The sequence below is a fragment of the Mobula birostris genome, chromosome 8 (genome assembly GCF_030028105.1).
Source record: "Mobula birostris isolate sMobBir1 chromosome 8, sMobBir1.hap1, whole genome shotgun sequence".
Lineage (NCBI taxonomy): Eukaryota > Metazoa > Chordata > Chondrichthyes > Myliobatiformes > Myliobatidae > Mobula > Mobula birostris.
The window spans coordinates 129,250,680-129,276,291 of record NC_092377.1 but is presented as its reverse complement, the minus strand read 5'-3'; the positions used below and the strand labels follow the sequence as shown (position 1 = coordinate 129,276,291).

Below are 25,612 nucleotides of genomic sequence, written 5' to 3'. Positions count from 1 at the left end.
CAAACACAGCACACTAGTGCGGGAGATGTACGAAGGGACCAGGGCTTCGTTGGACAGAGCGCCTGGGATCTGGGGAGATGTCCGAGTCCTTTGCTGAGTCAGACAGCTGCACTCGGCCAAACTGCTAAGGGGAGCATGAAGTGGAACAGACAGGAAGAGGAAATGTCAGCTAAGTAGGTCAATAGGCAAGTGTGAACCACTGTTTCCCATCTCACCGTGTCCAAAGAGTGACCACAGGATGTGGTTTGTTCCAGGGTGCCAGGGCTGAGCCATGTGGGGGAGGGAGGTGAAAAAGCGAGAGAGACAGTCAGGCATGATAGGGGAGGGGCAGGGAAACAAGTGTAGTACCCCCTCACTTAGCGCTCCCTCCTCAATCCCTCCCACAGTGTTCCTCCTCACCACCCCCTCTGCATAAAAAAAAAGCAGGGAGAGGGGGAATGTGGAGCTGCCTTCGTTCGGCGGTCTCTATTCAGAAATAACTCAGTCAGAATCATCTGCAGAAGCTTTTTATCACCAAAATACTGAACGAGTGAATTTCCAGGTACTGTCGCAGAAAGGAAAGGAACCAGGTGGGAGAGCAGTGTGTGGTGCGTACAGGAAGACTGGGTACTGCACAGTGTAGAATACATCGCTGCAAATGGTGTGGGTATTACACCACTGCAAATGTGTTACACACAGGGTATTACATCACTGGAAGCATATGTCAAAGAGGATATTCCATAGAGATTGTGGCATACAGGATATTACATTACAAACAATATTTCATCATCTGATGTGTGTTACAGAGGATATTACATCACTAGTAGGTTGTTACATGCTGAATATCACATCACTGGGAGCATTACACCCAGGATTTTACACCATCAGGAGTATGTAATGTTACGTCAGTGTGTGTATTACAGACAGGATATTACATCACAGGGAGCATTAAACACAGGGTATTTACCTCACCGTGAGTATTAAACACAGAATATTACATCATCAGATGTGTAGTACAGAAAGGATATTACATCACCTTGATTATTAAACCAGGACGTTACATCCCCGGGGGTGAGCGACACACAGGTCATCCCCACTGCACCACCCCGCGGGCGGAGGGAGGTGGAATGGACGGTTTTCCAGTGCAGCCTCACGAAGAGACAGGTGTGGTAGAGGGAAAGAGACCACATCGGGTACCAGGAGACACTCCAGGGTGACGTAGCTGTCAGCCTCATCTGCATGCCGGTTTGAGATCGCTGTACACTCCCAGGTCACTGACTTGCAGTTCCTGTGGGGGATGGGTGAGGAGAGGAGGTAAAGGGTGTAGAAATACAGACCCGCTGACACAGCACAATCTGAGAAATACGCCCCTCCCCGTCTCTGTGACACCCTCCAGCCCCAACACCCCTCCCCGTCTCTGTGACACCCTCCAGCCCCTACATCCCTCCCCGTCTCTGTGACCCCTCCAGCCCCAACACCCCTCCCCGTCTCTGTGACACCCTCCAGCCCCTACACCCCTCCCCGTCTCTGTGACCCCTCCAGCCCCAACACCCCTCCCCGTCTCTGTGACACCCTCCAGCCCCAACACCCCTCTCCGTCTCTGTGACACCCTCCAGCCCCTACACCCCTCCCCGTCTCTGTGACACCCTCCAGCCCCAACACCCCTCCCCGTCTCTGTGACACCCTCCAGCCCCAACACCCCTCTCCGTCTCTGTGACACCCTCCAGCCCCTACACCCCTCCCCGTCTCTGTGACACCCTCCAGCCCCAACACCCCTCTCCGTCTCTGTGACCCTCTCCAGCCCCTACACCCCTCCCCATCTCTGTGACCCTCTCCAGCCCCTACACCCCTCTCCGTCTCTGTGACCGCCTCTATACTTGCCCAATACCTGCAATTGGAGATGGAGCACAGTGCAATCCCACAGATGTCTGTGTGACGATAAATCACTGTGTTGACGACATTCTATACAACTGGTCCCAGGAACCGGGGACTATCTCACCTCTCCTCTCTTAGTCAGCATAGGCAATCAGAGAGACAGGGAGGGGAGAAGAAGTCAGAGGGGTTCGTGGGGAGGTGCAGGGACTGGAGGGGGTCACAGACGGTGAGGGCTGTGAGGACCGGAGGGCATTGAGGACACCATGGACACGGACATTAAGCTTATTTCTCCAAACCTACCTGGTAGGGCGATTCGGTAAGAACTACTTCCCCTTTCGATTTTTCCTTTGCGGTGGATCCTGGGACAAAAAAAACCCCTCATTAGACCTCTTGGTCTCCTTTTTCCCTTTGTCCCTCTTCTTCTCCTATCCCCTCTACCCTCCATCACCACTTTCCATGCCTCCTCCTCTCCCCTCCATCCCTTTCCCTCTCCCTGCCCCTCCTCTTCTCCCCATCCCTTCATTTACCATACTCCTCTTCTCTATCCCCTCTTCCTCTCCCCTCCAACCCCCTACTCCTCCACTTCTCCCTTCCTTTCTCCTCTCCTCTCCATCCCTCCCACACTTCCTCTTCTCCCTTCCCGCTTCCTCTCCTCCTTTATCTCTTCCTCCCTCCCTCCCTCCATACCCCGCTTCTTTTCCCTTGCCTCCACTTCCCTCCAACCACCTCTCCCCTCCATCCTCCTCCCTCTTCCTCTCCTCTCCTTCCACCCACTATTGATTTGACTTCTCCTTGTCACTTTCCCCTCTCCTTTCTCATTCATCCTTCCTCTCTCTCCGTCACTCACTCATCTTACTCTTTCTCTGCTACTCTTACAGACACCTCGCTCCACCTCTCTCTCCAGTATGAATCCCATTGGTCTGTGGATGGTGCGAGTGAATAGGAAGGGGGGAGGTCCCATTGGACTGTGGACGGTGGGAGTGAATGGGAAGGGGTGGGTCCCATTGGGAGTGTGGACGGTGGGAGTAAATGGGAAGTGGTGAGGTCCGATTGGGGTGAGGACAGTGGGAGTGAATGGGAAGGAGTGGGTCCCATTGGGAGTGTGGATGATGGGAGTGAATGGGATGGGGTAGGTCCCATTGTCAGTGTGGACACTGGGAGTGAATGGGAAGGGGTGAAGATCCATTTGGAGTGTGGATGGTGGGAGCGAATGGGAAGGGGTGAGGTCCCATTGGGAGTGTGGACAATGGGAGTGAATGCGAAGGGGTGAGGTCCTATTGGGAGTGTGGATAATGGGAGTGGATGGGAAGGGGTGAGATCCGATTAGGGTGTGGACGGTGGGAGTGGATGGGAAGGGGTGAGGTCTCATTCGGAGTGTGGAAGGTGGGAGTGAATGAGAAGGGGTGAGGTCCCATTGGGAGTTGGGAGTGAATGAGAAGGGGTGAGGTCCCATTGGGAGTGTGATTGGTGGGAGTGAATGGGTAGGGGTGAGCTCTCAATGGGGTGCGGATGATGGGAGTGAATGGGAAGGGGTGAGGTCCCATTGGGTGTATGGACCATGGGAGTGAATGGGAAGGGGTTGGTCCCATTGGGAGTGTAGATGGTGGGAATGAATGGGAAGGGGTGGGTTTTATTGGGAGTATGGATGATGGGAGTGAATGGGAAGGGGTGAAGTCCCATTGGGAGTGTGGATGATGGGAGTTAATGGGAAGGGGAGGGTCCCATTGGGAGTATGGACAGTGGGAGTGAATGGGAAGTGGTGAGGTCCCATTGGGTGTATGGACCATGGGAGTGAATAGGAAGGGCTGAGGTCTCATTGGGAGTGTGGATGATGGGAGTGAATAGGAAGGGGTGAGGTTTCATTGGGAGTTTGGAAGGTGGAGTGAATGGGAAGGGGTTGGTCCCATTGGAAGTGTGGACGGTGGGAGTGAATGGGAAGGGGTGAGGTCTCATTGGGAGTGTGGATGATGGGAGTGAATGGGAAGGGGTGAGGTTTCATTGGGAGTGTGGAAGGTGGAGTGAATGGGACGGGGTGGGTCCCATTGGGAGGGTGGACAGTGGGAGTGAATGGGAAGGGGTGAGGTCCCATTGGGAGTGTGGACAATGGGAGTGAATGGGAAGGGGTGAGACCCATTGCGGTGTGGACGGTGGGAGTGAATGGGAAGGGGTGGGTTTTATTGGGAGTATGGATGATGGGAGTGAATGGGAAGGGGTGAAGTCCCATTGCGAGTGTGGATGATGGGAGTTAATGGGAAGGGGTGGGTCCCATTGGACTGTGGATGATGGGAGTGAATGGGAAGGAGTGAGGATCCAATGGGAGCGTGGACAGTGGGAGTGAATGGGAAGGGTTGAGGTCCCATTGGGATTGTGGACAGTGGGAGTGAATGGTAAGGGGTGAGGTCTATTTGGGAGTGTGGATGGTGGGAGTGAATGGGAAGGGTGAGGTCCCATTGGGAGTGTGGACAGTGGGAGTTAATGGGAAGGGGTGAGGTCTCATTGGGAGTGTGGACAATGGGAGTGAATGGGAAGGTGTTGGTCCCATTGCCATGTGGACAATGGGAGTGAATGGGAAGGTGTTGGTCCCATTGCCATGTGGACAATGGGAGTGAATGGGAAGGGTGAGGTCCCATTGGGAGTGTGGATGATGGGAGTGAATGGGAAGGGGTGGGTCCCATTGGGAGTGTGGACAATGGGAGTGAATGGGAAGGGTGAGGTCCCATTGGGAGTGTGGATAATGGGAGTGAATGGGAAGGGGTGGGTCCCATTGGGAGTGTGGACAGTGAGAGTGAATGGGAAGGGTGAGGTCCCATTGGGAGTGTGGGCAGTGGGAGTTAATGGGAAGGGGTGAGGTCTCATTGGGAGTGTGGACAATGGGAGTGAATGGGAAGGTGTTGGTCCCATTGCCATGTGGACAATGGGAGTGAATGGGAAGGTGTTGGTCCCATTGCCATGTGGACAATGGGAGTGAATGGGAAGGGTGAGGTCCCATTGGGAGTGTGGATGATGGGAGTGAATGGGAAGGGGTGGGTCCCATTGGGAGTGTGGACAATGGGAGTGAATGGGAAGGGTGAGGTCCCATTGGGAGTGTGGATAATGGGAGTGAATGGGAAGGGGTGGGTCCCATTGGGAGTGTGGACAGTGAGAGTGAATGGGAAGGGTGAGGTCCCATTGGGAGTGTAGATGATGGGAGTGAATAGGAAGGGGTGAGGTCTCATTGGGAGTATGGACAATGGGAGTGAATAGGAAGGGGTGAGGTCCCATTGGGGGTGTGGACGGTGGGAGTGAATGGGAAGGGGTGGATCCCATTGGGAATATGGACGGTGGGAGTGAATGAGAAGGGGTGAGGTCCCATTGGGAGTATGGACAGTGGGAGTGAATGGGAAGAGGCGAGGTCCCATTAGGGGTATAGACCATGGGAGTGAGTGGGAACGTATAGGTCTCATTGGGAGTGTGGATGATGGGTGTGAATGGGAAGGGGTGGGTCCCATTGGGAGTGTGGAGAATGGGAGTGAATGGGAAGGGTGAGGTCCCATTGGGAGTGTGGATGATGGGAGTGAATGGGAAGGGGTGAGCTCTCAATGGGGTGTGGATGATGGGAGTGAATGGGAAGGGTGAGGTCCCACTGGGAGTGTGGATGATGGGAGTGAATGGGAAGGGGTGAGCTCTCAATGGGGTGTGGATGATGGGAGTGAATGGGAAGGGGTGAGGTCCCATTGGGAGTGTGGATGGTGGGAGTGAATGGGAAGGTGTTGGTCCCATTGCCATGTGGACAATGGGAGTGAATGGGAAGGGTGAGGTCCCATTGGGAGTGTGGACAGTGGGAGTGAATGGGAAGGGGTGGGTCTCATTGGGAGTGTGGACAATGGGAGTGAATGGGAAGGGTGAGGTCCCATTGGGAGTGAATGGGAAGGGGTGGGTCCCATTGGGAGTGTGGACAATGGGAGTGAATGGGAAGGGTGAGGTCCCATTGGGAGTGTGGATGATGGGAGTGAATAGGAAGGGGTGAGGTCTCATTGGGAGTATGGACAATGGGAGTGAATAGGAAGGGGTGAGGTCTCATTGGGAGTATGGACAATGGGAGTGAATGGGAAGGGGTGAGGTCTCATTGGGAGTATGGACAATGGGAGTGAATAGGAAGGGGTGAGGTCCTATTGGGGGTGTGGACGGTGGGAGTGAATGGGAAGGGGTGGATCCCATTGGGAATATGGACGGTGGGAGTGAATGAGAAGGGGTGAGGTCCCATTGGGAGTATGGACAGTGGGAGTGAATGGGAAGAGGCGAGGTCCCATTAGGGGTATAGACCATGGGAGTGAGTGGGAACGTATAGGTCTCATTGGGAGTGTGGATGATGGGAGTGAATGGGAAGGGGTGGGTCCCATTGGGAGTGTGGACAATGGGAGTGAATGGGAAGGGTGAGGTCCCATTGGGAGTGAATAAGAAGGGGTGAGCTCTCAATGGGGTGTGGATGATGGGAGTGAATGGGAAGGGGTGAGGTCCCATTGGGTGTATGGACCCTGGGAGTGAATGGGAAGGGGTGGGTCCCATTGGGGTGTGGACGGTGGGAGTGAATGGGAAGGGGTGGGTCCCATTGGGGTGTGGACGGTGGGAGTGAATGGGAAGGGCTGGGTCCCATTCGGGTGTGGACAGTGGGAGTGAATGGGAAGGTGTGGGTCCCATTGGGAGTGTGTACAGTGGGAGTGAATGGGAAGAAGTAAGGTCCCATTGGGAGTGTGGTTGGTGGGAATGAATGGGAAGGGGTGAGCTCTCAATGGGGTGTGGATGATGGGAGTGAATGGGAAGGGGTGAGGTCCCATTGGGTGTATGGACCATGGGAGGGAATTGGAAGGGGTGGGTCCCATTGGGGTGTGGACGGTGGGAGTGAATGGGAAGGGGTGGGTCCCAATCGGGTGCAGACGGTGGGAGTGAATGGGAAGGGCTGGGTCCTAATCGGGTGTGGACAGTGGGAGTGAATGGGAAGGTGTGGGTCCCATTGGGAGTGTGGACGGTGGCAGTGAATGGGAAGGGGTGGGTCCCATTGGGAGTGTGTACAGTGGGAGTGAATGGGAAGAAGTAAGGTCCCATTGGGAGTGTGGTTGGTGGGAATGAATGGGAAGGAGTGAGGTCTCATTGGGAGTGTGGATGGTGGCAGTGAATGGGAAGGGGTGGGTCCCATTGGGAGTGTGTACAGTGGGAGTGAATGGGAAGAAGTAAGGTCCCATTGGGAGTGTGGTTGGTGGGAATGAATGGGAAGGAGTGAGGTCTCATTGGGAGTGAATGGGAAGGGGTGAGGTTTCATTGGGAGTGTGGAAGGTGGAGTGAATGGGAAGGGGTTGGTCCCATTGGGAGTGTAGACGGTGGGAGTGAATGGGAATGGGTGAAGTCCCATTGGGAGTGTGGATGATGGGAGTTAATGTGAAGGGGTGGGTCCCATTGGACTGTGGTTGATGGGAGTGAATGGGAAGGGGTGAGGACCCATTGGGATTGTGGACAGTGGGATTGAATGGGAAGGAGTGGGTCCCATTGGGAGTGTGGACAGTGGAAGTGAATGGGAAAGGTTGAGGTCCCATTGGGAGTATGCACCATGGGAGTGAGTGGGAATGTGTGGGTCCCATTGGGAGTGTGGACAATGGGAGTGAATGGGAAGGGTGAGGTCCCATTGGAAGTGTGGATGATGGGAGTGAATGGGAGGGGTGAGGTCCCATTGGGAGTGTGGACGGTGGGAGTGAATGGGAAGAGGTGAGGTCCCATTAGGAGTATAGACCATGGGAGTGAGTGGGAACATATAGGTCCCATTGGGAGTGTGGACAGTGAGAGTGAATGGGAAGGGTGAGGTCCCATTGGGAGTGTAGATGATGGGAGTGAATAGGAAGGGGTGAGGTCTCATTGGGAGTATGGACAGTGGGAGTGAATGGGAAGAGGTGAGGTCCCATTAGGAGTATAGACCATGGGAGTGAGTGGGAACGTATAGGTCTCATTGGGAGTGTGGATGATGGGAGTGAATGGGAAGGGGTGGGTCCCATTGGGAGTGTGGACAATGGGAGTGAATGGGAAGGGTGAGGTCCCATTGGGAGTGTGGATGATGGGAGTGAATGGGAAGGGGTGAGCTCTCAATGGGTTGTGGATGATGGGAGTGAATGGGAAGGGGTGAGGTCCCATTGGGTGTATGGACCATGGGAGTGAATGGGAAGGGGTGGGTCCCATTGGGGTGTGGACGGTGGGAGTGAATGGGAAGGGGTGGGTCCCATTGGGGTGTGGACGGTGGGAGTGAATGAGAAGGGCTGGGTCCCATTGGGGTGTGGACAGTGGGAGTGAATGGGAAGGTGTGGGTCCCATTGGGAGCTTGGACGGTGGCAGTGAATGGGAAGGGGTGGGTCTCATTGGGAGTGTGTACAGTGGGAGTGAATGGGAAGAAGTAAGGTCCCATTGGGAGTGTGGTTGGTGGGAATGAATGGGAAGGAGTGAGGTCTCATTGGGAGTGTGGTTGGTGGGAATGAATGGGAAGGAGTGAGGTCTCATTGGGAGTGTGGATGATGGGAGTGAATGGGAAGGTGTGAGTCCCATTGGGAGTGTGGAAGGTGGAGTGAATGGGAAGGGTTGAGGTCCCATTGGGAGTATGGACAGTGGAAGTGAATGAGAAGGGGTGAGGTCTCATTGGGAGTATGGACAGTGGGAGTGAATGGGAAGGGGCGGGGTCCTATTAGGAGTATAGACCATGGGAGTGAGTGGGAAGGTATAGGTCCCATTGGGAGTGTGGTTGGTGGGAGTGAATGGGAAGGGGTGGGTCCCATTGGGGTGTGGACGGTGGGAGTGAATGGGAAGGGGTGGGTCCCATTGGGGTGTGGACGGTGGGAGTGAATGAGAAGGGGTGAGGTCCCATTAGGAGTATAGACCATGGGAGTGAATGGGAAGGGGTTGGTCCCATTGGGAGTGTAGATGGTGGGAATGAATGGGAAGGGGTGGGTTTTATTGGGAGTATGGATGATGGGAGTGAATGGGAAGGGGTGAAGTCCCATTGGGAGTGTGGATGATGGGAGTTAATGGGAAGGGGAGGGTCCCATTGGGAGTATGGACAGTGGGAGTGAATGGGAAGTGGTGAGGTCCCATTGGGTGTATGGACCATGGGAGTGAATAGGAAGGGCTGAGGTCTCATTGGGAGTGTGGATGATGGGAGTGAATGGGAAGGGGTGAGGTTTCATTGGGAGTTTGGAAGGTGGAGTGAATGGGAAGGGGTTGGTCCCATTGGAAGTGTGGACGGTGGGAGTGAATGGGAAGGGGTGAGGTCTCATTGGGAGTGTGGATGATGGGAGTGAATGGGAAGGGGTGAGGTTTCATTGGGAGTGTGGAAGGTGGAGTGAATGGGACGGGGTGGGTCCCATTGGGAGGGTGGACAATGGGAGTGAATGGGAAGGGGTGAGGTCCCATTGGGAGTGTGGACAATGGGAGTGAATGGGAAGGGGTGGGACCCATTGCGGTGTGGACGGTGGGAGTGAATGGGTAGGGGTGGGTTTTATTGGGAGTATGGATGATGGGAGTGAATGGGAAGGGGTGAAGTCCCATTGCGAGTGTGGATGATGGGAGTTAATGGGAAGGGGTGAGGTCTCATTGGGAGTGTGGACAATGGGAGTGAATGGGAAGGTGTTGGTCCCATTGCCATGTGGACAATGGGAGTGAATGGGAAGGTGTTGGTCCCATTGCCATGTGGACAATGGGAGTGAATGGGAAGGGTGAGGTCCCATTGGGAGTGTGGATGAGGGGAGTGAATGGGAAGGGGTGAGGTCTCATTGGGAGTGTGGATGATGGGAGTGAATGGGAAGGGGTGAGGTTTCATTGGGAGTGTGGAAGGTGGAGTGAATGGGACGGGGTGGGTCCCATTGGGAGGGTGGACAATGGGAGTGAATGGGAAGGGGTGAGGTCCCATTGGGAGTGTGGACAATGGGAGTGAATGGGAAGGGGTGGGACCCATTGCGGTGTGGACGGTGGGAGTGAATGGGTAGGGGTGGGTTTTATTGGGAGTATGGATGATGGGAGTGAATGGGAAGGGGTGAAGTCCCATTGCGAGTGTGGATGATGGGAGTTAATGGGAAGGGGTGAGGTCTCATTGGGAGTGTGGACAATGGGAGTGAATGGGAAGGTGTTGGTCCCATTGCCATGTGGACAATGGGAGTGAATGGGAAGGTGTTGGTCCCATTGCCATGTGGACAATGGGAGTGAATGGGAAGGGTGAGGTCCCATTGGGAGTGTGGATGAGGGGAGTGAATGGGAAGGGGTGGGTCCCATTGGGAGTGTGGACAATGGGAGTGAATGGGAAGGGTGAGGTCCCATTGAGAGTGTGGATAATGGGAGTGAATGGGAAGGGGTGGGTCCCATTGGGAGTGTGGACAGTGAGAGTGAATGGGAAGGGTGAGGTCCCATTGGGAGTGTAGATGATGGGAGTGAATAGGAAGGGGTGAGGTCTCATTGGGAGTATGGACAATGGGAGCGAATAGGAAGGGGTGAGGTCCCATTGGGGGTGTGGACGGTGGGAGTGAATGGGAAGGGGTGGATCCCATTGGGAATATGGACGGTGGGAGTGAATGAGAAGGGGTGAGGTCCCATTGGGAGTATGGACAGTGGGAGTGAATGGGAAGAGGCGAGGTCCCATTAGGGGTATAGACCATAGGAGTGAGTGGGAACGTATAGGTCTCATTGGGAGTGTGGATGATGGGTGTGAATGGGAAGGGGTGGGTCCCATTGGGAGTGTGGAGAATGGGAGTGAATGGGAAGGGTGAGGTCCCATTGGGAGTGTGGATGATGGGAGTGAATGGGAAGGGGTGAGCTCTCAATGGGGTGTGGATGATGGGAGTGAATGGGAAGGGGTGAGGTCCCATTGGGTGTATGGACCCTGGGAGTGAATGGGAAGGGGTGGGTCCCATTGGGGTGTGGACGGTGGGAGTGAATGGGAAGGGCTGGGTCCCATTCGGGTGTGGACAGTGAGAGTGAATGGGAAGGTGTGGGTCCCATTGGGAGTGTGGACGGTGGCAGTGAATGAGAAGGGGTGGGTCCCATTGGGAGTGTGTACAGTGGGAGTGAATGGGAAGAAGTAAAGTCCCATTGGGGTGTGGACGGTGGGACTGAATGGGAAGGGGTGAGGTCCCATTGGGTGTATGGACCATGGGAGTGAATTGGAAGGGATGGGTCCCATTGGGGTGTGGACGGTGGGAGTGAATAGGAAGGGGTGGGTCCCAATCGGGTGTGGACGGTGGGAGTAAATGGGAAGGGCTGGGTCCCAATCGGGTGTGGACGGTGGGAGTGAATGGGAAGGTGTGGGTCCCATTGGGAGTGTGGACGGTGGCAGTGAATGGGAAGGGGTGGGTCCCATTGGGAGTGTGTACAGTGGGAGTGAATGGGAAGAAGTAAGGTCCCATTGGGAGTGTGGTTGGTGGGAATGAATGGGAAGGAGTGAGGTCTCATTGGGAGTGTGGACGGTGGCAGTGAATGGGAAGGGGTGGGTCCCATTGGGAGTGTGTACAGTGGGAGTGAATGGGAAGAAGTAAGGTCCCATTGGGAGTGTGGTTGGTGGGAATGAATGGGAAGGAGTGAGGTCTCATTGGGAGTGTGGATGATGGGAGTGAATGGGAAGGGGTGAGGTTTCATTGGGAGTGTGGAAGGTGGAGTGAATGGGAAGGGGTTGGTCCCATTGGGAGTGTAGACGGTGGGAGTGAATGGGAATGGGTGAAGTCCCATTGGGAGTGTGGATGATGGGAGTTAATGTGAAGGGGTGGGTCCCATTGGACTGTGGTTGATGGGAGTGAATGGGAAGGGGTGAGGATCCATTGGGAGCGTGGACAGTGGGAGTGAATGGGAAGGGGTGAGGACCCATTGGGATTGTGGACAGTGGGATTGAATGGGAAGGAGTGGGTCCCATTGGGAGTGTGGACAGTGGAAGTGAATGGGAAAGGTTGAGGTCCCATTGGGAGTATGCACCATGGGAGTGAGTGGGAATGTGTGGGTCCCATTGGGAGTGTGGACAATGGGAGTGAATGGGAAGGTGTGGGTTCCATTGCCATGTGGACAATGGGAGTGAATGGGAAGGGTGAGGTCCCATTGGGAGTGTGGATGATGGGAGTGAATGGGAAGGGGTGAGGTCCCATTGGGAGTGTGGACGGTGGGAGTGAATGGGAAGAGGTGAGGTCCCATTAGGAGTATAGACCATGGGAGTGAGTGGGAACGTATAGGTCTCATTGGGAGTGTGGATAATGGGAGTGAATGGGAAGCGGTGGGTCCCATTGGGAGTGTGGACAGTGAGAGTGAATGGGAAGGGTGAGGTCCCATTGGGAGTGTAGATGATGGGAGTGAATAGGAAGGGGTGAGGTCTCATTGGGAGTATGGACAGTGGGAGTGAATGGGAAGAGGTGAGGTCCCATTAGGAGTATAGACCATGGGAGTGAGTGGGAACGTATAGGTCTCATTGGGAGTGTGGATGATGGGAGTGAATGGGAAGGGGTGGGTCCCATTGGGAGTGTGGACAATGGGAGTGAATGGGAAGGGTGAGGTCCCATTGGGAGTGTGGATGATGGGAGTGAATGGGAAGGGGTGAGCTCTCAATGGGTTGCGGATGATGGGAGTGAATGGGAAGGTGTGGGTCCCATTGGGAGCGTGGACGGTGGCAGTGAATGGGAAGGGGTGGGTCCCATTGGGATTGTGTACAGTGGGAGTGAATGGGAAGAAGTAAGGTCCCATTGGGAGTGTGGTTGGTGGGAATGAATGGGAAGGAGTGAGGTCTCATTGGGAGTGTGGAAGGTGGAGTGAATGGGAAGGGGTTGGTCCCAATGGGAATGTAGACGGTGGGAGTGAATGGGAATGGGTGGGTTTTATTGGGAGTATGGATGATGGGAGTGAATGGGAAGGGGTGAAGTCCCATTGGGAGTGAGGATGATGGGAGTTAATGTGAAGGGGTGGGTCCCATTGGACTGTGGTTGATGGGAGTGAATGGGAAGGGGTTAGGATCCATTGGGAGAGTGGATAGTGGGAGTGAATGGGAAGGGGTGAGGACCCATTGGGATTGTGGACAGTGGGAGTGAATGGGAAGGAGTGGGTCCCATTGGGAGTGTGGACAGTGGAAGTGAATGGGAAAGGTTGAGGTCCCATTGGGAGTATGCACCATGGGAGTGAGTGGGAATGTGTCGGTCCCATTGGGAGTGTGGACAATGGGAGTGAATGGGAAGGTGTGGGTCCCATTGGGGTGTGGACGGTGGCAGTGAATGAGAAGGGGTGGGTCCCATTGGGAGTGTGTACAGTGGGAGTGAATGGGAAGAAGTAAAGTCCCATTGGGGTGTGGACGGTGGGACTGAATGGGAAGGGGTGAGGTCCCATTGGGTGTATGGACCATGGGAGTGAATTGGAAGGGGTGGGTCCCATTGGGGTGTGGACGGTGGGAGTGAATAGGAAGGGGTGGGTCCCAATCGGGTGTGGACGGTGGGAGTAAATGGGAAGGGCTGGGTCCCAATCGGGTGTGGACGGTGGGAGTGAATGGGAAGGTGTGGGTCCCATTGGGAGTGTGGACGGTGGCAGTGAATGGGAAGGGGTGGGTCCCATTGGGAGTGTGTACAGTGGGAGTGAATGGGAAGAAGTAAGGTCCCATTGGGAGTGTGGTTGGTGGGAATGAATGGGAAGGAGTGAGGTCTCATTGGGAGTGTGGACGGTGGCAGTGAATGGGAAGGGGTGGGTCCCATTGGGAGTGTGTACAGTGGGAGTGAATGGGAAGAAGTAAGGTCCCATTGGGAGTGTGGTTGGTGGGAATGAATGGGAAGGAGTGAGGTCTCATTGGGAGTGTGGATGATGGGAGTGAATGGGAAGGGGTGAGGTTTCATTGGGAGTGTGGAAGGTGGAGTGAATGGGAAGGGGTTGGTCCCATTGGGAGTGTAGACGGTGGGAGTGAATGGGAATGGGTGAAGTCCCATTGGGAGTGTGGATGATGGGAGTTAATGTGAAGGGGTGGGTCCCATTGGACTGTGGTTGATGGGAGTGAATGGGAAGGGGTGAGGATCCATTGGGAGCGTGGACAGTGGGAGTGAATGGGAAGGGGTGAGGACCCATTGGGATTGTGGACAGTGGGATTGAATGGGAAGGAGTGGGTCCCATTGGGAGTGTGGACAGTGGAAGTGAATGGGAAAGGTTGAGGTCCCATTGGGAGTATGCACCATGGGAGTGAGTGGGAATGTGTGGGTCCCATTGGGAGTGTGGACAATGGGAGTGAATGGGAAGGTGTGGGTTCCATTGCCATGTGGACAATGGGAGTGAATGGGAAGGGTGAGGTCCCATTGGGAGTGTGGATGATGGGAGTGAATGGGAAGGGGTGAGGTCCCATTGGGAGTGTGGACGGTGGGAGTGAATGGGAAGAGGTGAGGTCCCATTAGGAGTATAGACCATGGGAGTGAGTGGGAACGTATAGGTCTCATTGGGAGTGTGGATAATGGGAGTGAATGGGAAGCGGTGGGTCCCATTGGGAGTGTGGACAGTGAGAGTGAATGGGAAGGGTGAGGTCCCATTGGGAGTGTAGATGATGGGAGTGAATAGGAAGGGGTGAGGTCTCATTGGGAGTATGGACAGTGGGAGTGAATGGGAAGAGGTGAGGTCCCATTAGGAGTATAGACCATGGGAGTGAGTGGGAACGTATAGGTCTCATTGGGAGTGTGGATGATGGGAGTGAATGGGAAGGGGTGGGTCCCATTGGGAGTGTGGACAATGGGAGTGAATGGGAAGGGTGAGGTCCCATTGGGAGTGTGGATGATGGGAGTGAATGGGAAGGGGTGAGCTCTCAATGGGTTGCGGATGATGGGAGTGAATGGGAAGGTGTGGGTCCCATTGGGAGCGTGGACGGTGGCAGTGAATGGGAAGGGGTGGGTCCCATTGGGATTGTGTACAGTGGGAGTGAATGGGAAGAAGTAAGGTCCCATTGGGAGTGTGGTTGGTGGGAATGAATGGGAAGGAGTGAGGTCTCATTGGGAGTGTGGAAGGTGGAGTGAATGGGAAGGGGTTGGTCCCAATGGGAATGTAGACGGTGGGAGTGAATGGGAATGGGTGGGTTTTATTGGGAGTATGGATGATGGGAGTGAATGGGAAGGGGTGAAGTCCCATTGGGAGTGAGGATGATGGGAGTTAATGTGAAGGGGTGGGTCCCATTGGACTGTGGTTGATGGGAGTGAATGGGAAGGGGTTAGGATCCATTGGGAGAGTGGATAGTGGGAGTGAATGGGAAGGGGTGAGGACCCATTGGGATTGTGGACAGTGGGAGTGAATGGGAAGGAGTGGGTCCCATTGGGAGTGTGGACAGTGGAAGTGAATGGGAAAGGTTGAGGTCCCATTGGGAGTATGCACCATGGGAGTGAGTGGGAATGTGTCGGTCCCATTGGGAGTGTGGACAATGGGAGTGAATAGGAAGGTGTGGGTCCCATTGGGGTGTGGACGGTGGGAGTGAATGGGAAGGGGTGGGTCCCATTCGGGTGTGGACAGTGGGAGTGAATGGGAAGGTGTGGGTCCCATTGGGAGTGTGGACGGTGGCAGTGAATGGGAAGGGGTGGGTCCCATTGGGAGTGTGTACAGTGGGAGTGAATAGAAAGAAGTAAGGTCCCATTGGGAGTGTGGTTGGTGGGAATGAATGGGAAGGGGTGAGGTCCCATTGGGTGTATGGACCATGGGAGTGAATGGGAAGGGGTGGGTCCCATTGGGGTGTGGACGGTGGGAGTGAATGGGAATGGGTGAAGTCCCATTGCGAGTGTGGATGATGGGAGTTAATGGGATGGGGGGGGTCCCATTGGACTGGGGATGATGGGATTGAATGGGAAGGGGTGAGGATCCAATGGGAGCGTGGACAGTGGGAGTGAATGGGAAGGGTTGAGGTCCCATTGGGATTGTGGACAGTGGAGTGAATGGGAAGGGGTGAGGTCTGATTGGGAGTGTGGATGGTGGGAGTGAATGGGAAGGGTTGAGGTCCCATTGGGATTGTGGACAGTGGGAGTGAATGGGAAGGGGTGAGATCTGATTGGGAGTGTGGATGGTGGGAGTGAATGGGAAGGGGTGAGGTCCCATTGGGGTGTGGACAATGGGAGTGAATGGGAAGGGGTGAGGTCCCATTGGGAGTGTGGACAGTGGGAGTGAATGGGAAGGTGTAGGTCCCATTCAGAGTGTGGACAATGGGAGTGAATGGGAAGGGGTGAGGTCTCATTGGGAGTGTGGATGGTGGGAGTGAATGGGAAGGTGTGGGTCCCATTGGGGTGTGGATAATTGGAGTGAATGGGAAGGGGTGAGGTCCCATTGGGAGTGTGGACAGTGGGAGTGAATGGGAAGGGTGAGGTCCCATTGGGGTGTGGACAATGGGAGTGAATGGGAAGGGTGAGGTCCCATTGGGAGTGTGGACGGTGGGAGTGAATGGGAAGGTGTTGGTCCCATTGCCATGTGGACAATGGGAGTGAATGGGAAGGGTGAGGTCCCATTGGGAGTGTGGATAATGGGAGTGAATGGGAAGGGGTGGGTCCCATTGGGAGTGTGGACAGTGGGAGTAAATGAGAAGGGGTGAGGTCCCAGTGGAAGTATGGACAGTGGGAGTGAATGGGAAGAGGCGAGGTCCCATTAGGAGTATAGACCATGGGAGTGAGTGGGAACGTATAGGTCCCATTGGGAGTGTGGACAATGGGAGTGAATGGGAAGGGTGAGGTCCCATTGGGAGTGTGGATGATGGGAGTGAATGGGAAGGGGTGAGCTCTCAATGGGGTGTGGATGATGGGAGTGAATGGGAAGGGGTGAGGTCCCATTGGGTGTATGGACCATGGGAGTGAATGGGAAGGGGTGGGTCCCATTGGGGTGTGGACAGTGGGAGTGAATGGGAAGGACTGGGTCCCATTGGGGTGTGGACAGTGGGAGTGAATGGGAAGGTGTGGGTCCCATTGGGAGTGTGGACGGTGGCAGTGAATGGGAAGGGGTGGGTCACATTGGGAGTGTGTACAGTGGGAGTGAATGGGAAGGGGTAAGGTCCCATTGGGAGTGTGGTTGGTGGGAATGAATGGGAAGGAGTGAGGTCTCATTGGGAGTGTGGATGATGGGAGTGAATGGTAAGGAGTGAGGTTTCATTGGGAGTGCGGAAGGTGGAGTGAATTGGAAGGGTGAGGTCCCATTGGGAGTGTGGAAGGTGGAGTGAATGGGAAGGGGTTGGTCCCATTGGGTGTGTAGACGGTGGGAGTGAATGGGAAGGGGTGAGGTCCCATTGGGTGTATGGACCATGGGAGTGAATGGGAAGGGGTGAGGTCTCATTGGGAGTGTGGATGATGGGAGTGAATGGGAAGGGGAGAGGTTTCATTGGGAGTGTGGAAGGTGGAGTGAATGGGAAGGGGTTGGTCCCACTGGAAGTGTGGACGGTGGGAGTGAATGGGAAGTGGTGAGGTCCGATTGGGGTGTGGACAGCAGGAGTGAATGGGAAGGGGTGCGTTCCATTGGGAGTGTGGATGATGGGAGTGAATGGGAAGGGGTGGGTCCCATTGGGAGGGTGGACAGTGGGAGTGAATGGGAAGGGGTGAGGTCCCATTGGGAGTGTGGACAATGGGAGTGAATGGGAAGGGGTGGGACCCATTGCGGTGTGGACGGTGGGAGTGAATGGGAAGGGGTGGGTTTTATTGGGAGTATGGATGATGGGAGTGAATGGGAAGGGGTGAAGTCCCATTGGACTGTGGATGATGGGAGTTAATGGGAAGGGGTGAGGATCCAATGGGAGCGTGGACAATGGGAGTGAATGGGAAGGGTTGAGGTCCCATTGGGATTATGGACAGTGGGAGTGAATGGGAAGGGGTGAGGTCCCATTGGGAGTGTGGACGGTGGGAGTGAATGGGAAGGGGTGGGTTTTATTGGGAGTATGGATGATGGGAGTGAATGGGAAGGGTGAGGTCCCATTGGGAGTGTGGATAATGGGAGTGAATGGGAAGGGTGAGGTCCCATTGGGAGTGTGGAAGGTGGAGTGAATGGGAAGGGGTGAGGTCCCATTGGGAGTGTGGACAATGGTAGTGAATGGGAAGGGGTGAGGTCCCATTGGGAGTGTGGACAGTGAGAGTGAATGGGAAGGGTGAGGTCCCATTGGGGTGTGGACAGTGGGAGTGAATGGGAAGGTGTGGGTCCCATTCGAGTGTGGACAATGGGAGTGAATGGGAAGGGGTGAGGTCCCATTGGGAGTGTGGATGATGGGAGTGAAGGGGAAGGGGTGAGGTCTCATTGGGAGTGTGGACAGTGAGAGTGAATGGGAAGGGTGAGGTCCCATTGGGGTGTGGACAGTGGGAGTGAATGGGAAGGTGTGGGTCCCATTCGAGTGTGGACAATGGGAGTGATTGGGAAGGGTGAGGTCCCATTGGGAGTGTGGACAATGGTAATGAATGGGAAGGGGTGAGGTCTCATTGGGAGTGTGGATGGTGGGAGTGAATGGGAATGTGTGGGTCCCATTGGGGTGTGGACAATGGGAGTGAATGGGAAGGGGTGAGGTCCCATTGGGAGTGTGGACAGTGAGAGTGAATGGGAAGGGTGAGGTCCCATTGGGGTGTGGACAGTGGGAGTGAATGGGAAGAGTGAGGTCCCATTGGGGTGTGGACAGTGGGAGTGAATGGGAAGGTGTTGGTCCCATTGCCATGTGGACAATGGGAGTGAATGGGAAGGGTGAGGTCCCATTGGGAGTGTGGATGATGGAAGTGAATGGGAAGGGGTGAGGTCCCATTGGGAGTGTGGACAATGGGAGTGAATGGGAAGAGTGAGGTCCCATTGGGAGTGTGGATGATGGGAGTGAATGGGAAGGGGTGGGTCCCATTGGGAGTGTGGACAATGGGAGTGAATGGGAAGGGTGAGGTCCCATTGGGAGTGTGGATAATGGGAGTGAATGGGAAGGGGTGGGTCCCATTGGGGGTGTGGACGGTGGGAGTGAATGGGAAGGGGTGGATCCCATTGGGAGTATGGATGGTGGGAGTGAATGAGAAGGGGTGAGGTCCCATTGGGAGTATGGACAGTGGGAGTGAATGGGAAGAGGCGAGGTCCCATTAGGAGTATAGACCATGGGAGTGAGTGGGAACTTATAGGTCTCATTGGGAGTGTGGATGATGGGAGTGAATGGGAAGGGGTGGGTCCCATTTGGAGTGTGGACGGTGGCAGTGAATGGGAAGGGGTGGGTCCCATTGGGAGTGTGAATGATAGGAGTGAATGGGAAGGGGTAAGGTCCCATTGGGAGTGACGTTTGTGGGAATGAATGGGAAGGAGTGAGGTCTCATTGGGAGTGTGGATGATGGGAGTGAATGGGAAGGGGTGAGGTTTCATTGGGAGTGTGGAAGGTGGAGTGAATGGGAAGGGGTTGGTCCCATTGGAAGTGTGGACGGTGGGAGTGAATGGGAAGGGGTGAGGTCTCATTGGGAGTGTGGAAGGTGGAGTGAATGGGAAGGGGTTGGTCCCATTGGGAGTGTAGACGGTGGGAGTGAATGGGAATGGGTGGGTTTTATTGGGAGTATGGATGATGGGAGTGAATGGGAAGGGGTGAAGTCCCATTGGGAGTGTGGATGATGGCAGTTAATGTGAAGGGGTGGGTCCCATTGGACTGTGGTTGATGGGAGTGAATGGGAAGGGGTGAGGATCCATTGGGAGCGTGGACAGTGGGAGTGAATGGGAAGGGGTGAGGTCCCATTCGGATTGTGGACAGTGGGAGTGAATGGGAAGGAGTGGGTCCCATTGGGAGTGTGGACAGTGGAAGTGAATGGGAAAGGTTGAGGTCCCATTGGGAGTATGCACCATGGGAGTGAGTGGGAAGGTGTGGGTCCCATTGGGAGTGTGGACAATGGGAGTGAATGGGAAGGTGTGGGTCCCATTTTGAGTGTGGACAGTGGGAGTGAATGGGAAGGGGTGAGGTCTCATTGGGAGTGTGAATGATGGGAGTGAATGGGAAGGCGTGAGCTCTCATTGGTAGTGTGAATGATGGGAGTGAATGGGAAGGGGTGAGGTCCCATTGGGAGTGTGGATGATGGGAGTGAATGGGAAGGGGTGAGGTCCCATTGGGAGTGTGGATGATGGGAGTGAATGGGAAGGGGTGAGGTCTCATTGGGAGTGTGGACAATGGGAGTGAATGGGAAGGGGTGAGGTCCCATTCGGAGTATAGACCATGGGAGTGAATGGGAAGGCATGAGGGCTCATTGGGAGTGTGAATGATAGGAGTGAATGGGAAGGGGTGAGGTCTCATTGGGGTGTGGACGGTGGGAGTGAATGGGAAGGGATGAGGTCTCATTGGGGTGTGGACGGTGGGAGTGAATGGGAAGGCGTGAGGTCTCATTGGGAGTGTGAATGATGGGAGTGAATGGGAAGGGGTGAGGTCCCATTGGGGTGTGGACAGTGGGAGTGAATGGGAAGGTGTGGGTCCCATTCGAGTGTGGACAATGGGAGTGAATGGGAAGGGGTGAGGTCCCATTGGGAGTGTGGATGATGGGAGTGAATGGGAAGGGGTGAGGTCTCATTGGGAGTGTGGACAGTGAGAGTGAATGGGAAGGGTGAGGTCCCATTGGGGTGTGGACAGTGGGAGTGAATGGGAAGGTGTGGGTCCCATTCGAGTGTGGACAATGGGAGTGATTGGGAAGGGTGAGGTCCCATTGGGAGTGTGGACAATGGTAATGAATGGGAAGGGGTGAGGTCTCATTGGGAGTGTGGATGGTGGGAGTGAATGGGAATGTGTGGGTCCCATTGGGGTGTGGACAATGGGAGTGAATGGGAAGGGGTGAGGTCCCATTGGGAGTGTGGACAGTGAGAGTGAATGGGAAGGGTGAGGTCCCATTGGGGTGTGGACAGTGGGAGTGAATGGGAAGAGTGAGGTCCCATTGGGGTGTGGACAGTGGGAGTGAATGGGAAGGTGTTGGTCCCATTGCCATGTGGACAATGGGAGTGAATGGGAAGGGTGAGGTCCCATTGGGAGTGTGGATGATGGAAGTGAATGGGAAGGGGTGAGGTCCCATTGGGAGTGTGGACAATGGGAGTGAATGGGAAGAGTGAGGTCCCATTGGGAGTGTGGATGATGGGAGTGAATGGGAAGGGGTGGGTCCCATTGGGAGTGTGGACAATGGGAGTGAATGGGAAGGGTGAGGTCCCATTGGGAGTGTGGATAATGGGAGTGAATGGGAAGGGGTGGGTCCCATTGGGGGTGTGGACGGTGGGAGTGAATGGGAAGGGGTGGATCCCATTGGGAGTATGGATGGTGGGAGTGAATGAGAAGGGGTGAGGTCCCATTGGGAGTATGGACAGTGGGAGTGAATGGGAAGAGGCGAGGTCCCATTAGGAGTATAGACCATGGGAGTGAGTGGGAACTTATAGGTCTCATTGGGAGTGTGGATGATGGGAGTGAATGGGAAGGGGTGGGTCCCATTTGGAGTGTGGACGGTGGCAGTGAATGGGAAGGGGTGGGTCCCATTGGGAGTGTGAATGATAGGAGTGAATGGGAAGGGGTAAGGTCCCATTGGGAGTGACGTTTGTGGGAATGAATGGGAAGGAGTGAGGTCTCATTGGGAGTGTGGATGATGGGAGTGAATGGGAAGGGGTGAGGTTTCATTGGGAGTGTGGAAGGTGGAGTGAATGGGAAGGGGTTGGTCCCATTGGAAGTGTGGACGGTGGGAGTGAATGGGAAGGGGTGAGGTCTCATTGGGAGTGTGGAAGGTGGAGTGAATGGGAAGGGGTGAGGTCCCATTCGGATTGTGGACAGTGGGAGTGAATGGGAAGGAGTGGGTCCCATTGGGAGTGTGGACAGTGGAAGTGAATGGGAAAGGTTGAGGTCCCATTGGGAGTATGCACCATGGGAGTGAGTGGGAAGGTGTGGGTCCCATTGGGAGTGTGGACAATGGGAGTGAATGGGAAGGTGTGGGTCCCATTTTGAGTGTGGACAGTGGGAGTGAATGGGAAGGGGTGAGGTCTCATTGGGAGTGTGAATGATGGGAGTGAATGGGAAGGCGTGAGCTCTCATTGGTAGTGTGAATGATGGGAGTGAATGGGAAGGGGTGAGGTCCCATTGGGAGTGTGGATGATGGGAGTGAATGGGAAGGGATGAGGTCCCATTGGGAGTGTGGATGATGGGAGTGAATGGGAAGGGGTGAGGTCTCATTGGGAGTGTGGACAATGGGAGTGAATGGGAAGGGGTGAGGTCCCATTCGGAGTATAGACCATGGGAGTGAATGGGAAGGCATGAGGGCTCATTGGGAGTGTGAATGATAGGAGTGAATGGGAAGGGGTGAGGTCTCATTGGGGTGTGGACGGTGGGAGTGAATGGGAAGGGATGAGGTCTCATTGGGGTGTGGACGGTGGGAGTGAATGGGAAGGCGTGAGGTCTCATTGGGAGTGTGAATGATGGGAGTGAATGGGAAGGGGTGAGGTCCCATTGGGGTGTGGACAGTGGGAGTGAATGGGAAGGTGTGGGTCCCATTCGAGTGTGGACAATGGGAGTGAATGGGAAGGGGTGAGGTCTCATTGGGAGTGTGGATGGTGGGAGTGAATGGGAATGTGTGGGTCCCATTGGGGTGTGGACAATGGGAGTGAATGGGAAGGGGTGAGGTCCCATTGAGAGTGTGGACAGTGAGAGTGAATGGGAAGGGTGAGGTCCCATTGGGGTGTGGACAGTGGGAGTGAATGGGAAGAGTGAGGTCCCATTGGGGTGTGGACAGTGGGAGTGAATGGGAAGGTGTTGGTCCCATTGCCATGTGGACAATGGGAGTGAATGGGAAGGGTGAGGTCCCATTGGGAGTGTGGATGATGGAAGTGAATGGGAAGGGGTGAGGTCCCATTGGGAGTGTGGACAATGGGAGTGAATGGGAAGAGTGAGGTCCCATTGGGAGTGTGGATGATGGGAGTGAATGGGAAGGGGTGGGTCCCATTGGGAGTGTGGACAATGGGAGTGAATGGGAAGGGTGAGGTCCCATTGGGAGTGTGGATAATGGGAGTGAATGGGAAGGGGTGGGTCCCATTGGGGGTGTGGACGGTGGGAGTGAATGGGAAGGGGTGGATCCCATTGGGAGTATGGATGGTGGGAGTGAATGAGAAGGGGTGAGGTCCCATTGGGAGTATGGACAGTGGGAGTGAATGGGAAGAGGCGAGGTCCCATTAGGAGTATAGACCATGGGAGTGAGTGGGAACTTATAGGTCTCATTGGGAGTGTGGATGATGGGAGTGAATGGGAAGGGGTGGGTCCCATTTGGAGTGTGGACGGTGGCAGTGAATGGGAAGGGGTGGGTCCCATTGGGAGTGTGAATGATAGGAGTGAATGGGAAGGGGTAAGGTCCCATTGGGAGTGACGTTTGTGGGAATGAATGGGAAGGAGTGAGGTCTCATTGGGAGTGTGGATGATGGGAGTGAATGGGAAGGGGTGAGGTTTCATTGGGAGTGTGGAAGGTGGAGTGAATGGGAAGGGGTTGGTCCCATTGGAAGTGTGGACGGTGGGAGTGAATGGGAAGGGGTGAGGTCTCATTGGGAGTGTGGAAGGTGGAGTGAATGGGAAGGGGTTGGTCCCATTGGGAGTGTAGACGGTGGGAGTGAATGGGAATGGGTGGGTTTTATTGGGAGTATGGATGATGGGAGTGAATGGGAAGGGGTGAAGTCCCATTGGGAGTGTGGATGATGGCAGTTAATGTGAAGGGGTGGGTCCCATTGGACTGTGGTTGATGGGAGTGAATGGGAAGGGGTGAGGATCCATTGGGAGCGTGGACAGTGGGAGTGAATGGGAAGGGGTGAGGTCCCATTCGGATTGTGGACAGTGGGAGTGAATGGGAAGGAGTGGGTCCCATTGGGAGTGTGGACAGTGGAAGTGAATGGGAAAGGTTGAGGTCCCATTGGGAGTATGCACCATGGGAGTGAGTGGGAAGGTGTGGGTCCCATTGGGAGTGTGGACAATGGGAGTGAATGGGAAGGTGTGGGTCCCATTTTGAGTGTGGACAGTGGGAGTGAATGGGAAGGGGTGAGGTCTCATTGGGAGTGTGAATGATGGGAGTGAATGGGAAGGCGTGAGCTCTCATTGGTAGTGTGAATGATGGGAGTGAATGGGAAGGGGTGAGGTCCCATTGGGAGTGTGGATGATGGGAGTGAATGGGAAGGGGTGAGGTCCCATTGGGAGTGTGGATGATGGGAGTGAATGGGAAGGGGTGAGGTCTCATTGGGAGTGTGGACAATGGGAGTGAATGGGAAGGGGTGAGGTCCCATTAGGAGTATAGACCATGGGAGTGAGTGGGAAGGCATGAGGTCTCATTGGGAGTGTGAATGATGGGAGTGAATGGGAAGGGGTGAGGTCTCATTGGGGTGTGGACGGTGGGAGTGAATGGGAAGGTATAGGTCCTGTGTTAAGATCATCTCTGACTCTGCCATCTCCTCCCTCAAGAGCCGACCGTCAACAAACAGGCTTCCCACCTTTTTTGCCTAGCGATCGCCTGGTTAAGTAGTACGTTGCTGCGGCAATGAGGATGGTGATGGCCACGTCACCGACGATGATCCCAATGAGGGCTCCTGTTCCAATCCTGTAGCAGGCCTCACACACTGGCAGGGTGGAGAAGGAGGGAATGAAAGTCTTGTACATCCCCACTCCATCAGGCCCAGACAGTAGCTGAGCACAGTGGTGCCGCAGGTAGTGTTGCCATGTCCCACCCGTGTAGACCTGTGCTTAGTTTCAACTTCTGTCCCTGTGTGTGTGTGTGTGTGTGTGTGTGTGTGTGTCTGTGTGTGTGAGTGTCTGTCTGTCTGTGTGTGTGAGTGTGAGTGTCTGTGTGGGTCTGTGTGTGTGCGTGTGTGTGTCTCTGTCTCTGTGTGTGTCTCTGTCTGTGTGTCTGTGTCTGTGTGTCTGTGTGTGTGTGCGCGCGCGCAAAGTCCTGGGGGGAGTGGGTGAGATTAGGCCACAGATTCAGGGTTATTATCGCTAAAAACTGATGTGGCAGTGCAAAAACATAAAAATTACTTTAAACTAAATGAATAGTGCAAACGGGTAAAATAATGAGGCAGTGTTCACGGGCCAATCACAAATCTGACGGCAGAGCGGAAGAAGCTGTTCTTGAATCATTGATCAAGGGGGATAGGATAGTTTGATGGGCTTAATAGCCTCCATCTCTGCTGTGTGGAAAGCTTGGGGGGTTTGTTATTGACAAATGCACTGAGACAGAGTGAAAACATTTGTTGTCATCTCAAAGGAGTCCATTAAGGTAGTACAAGGGGAAACAATAACAATACAGAATAAAGTGTAACAGCACAGAGAAAGTGCAGTGCAGACAGACAATAAGACGCAGGATGCAAGATAGATTATGAGGTCAGGAGTACAACTTGTTGGCGCGTGGCCAAGTGGTTAAGGTGTCCGTCTAGTGATTTGAAGGTCGCTAGTTCGAGCCTTGGCTGAGGCAGCGTGTTGTGTCCTTGAGCAAGGCACTTAACCACACATTGCTCTGTGACAACACTGGTGCCAAGCTGTATCGGCCCTAGTGCCCTTCCCCTGGACAACATCGGTGGCATGGAGATCGGAGACTTGCAGCATGGGCAACTGCCAGTCTTCCATACAACCTTGCCCAGGCCTGCGCCCTGGAAACCTTCTGAGGAGCAAATCCATGGTCTCGTGAGAGTAACAGATGCCTAAAGTACAATCTATCGTACTGGGGGATCATTTAAGAGTCTTGGAACAGTGGGGTAGAAGCTGTTCTTGGGCTTGGTGGTATGTGCTTTCAAGCTTTTGTATCTTCTGTCCGACGGGAGAGGGGAGAAGAGTGAATGTCAG

General features: G+C 54.7%; 1 protein-coding gene across 1 annotated transcript in view; it reads right to left on the bottom strand.

The window, feature by feature from the left end:
- Nucleotides 1-490: 490 nt before the first annotated feature.
- The window catches only part of LOC140201698 (TYRO protein tyrosine kinase-binding protein-like), a 45,222-nt gene continuing 20,100 nt past the window's right edge, over nt 491-25,612 (bottom strand). Inside the window, exons 3-5 of the mRNA XM_072266246.1 lie at nt 24,268-24,393; nt 2,155-2,213; nt 491-1,267 (exon numbers count right to left, since the gene is read on the bottom strand). Of these exons, the coding sequence (XP_072122347.1) occupies nt 1,211-1,267; nt 2,155-2,213; nt 24,268-24,393 (242 nt within the window). The 3' untranslated portion in view covers nt 491-1,210. The remainder of the gene's footprint in view (nt 1,268-2,154; nt 2,214-24,267; nt 24,394-25,612) is intronic.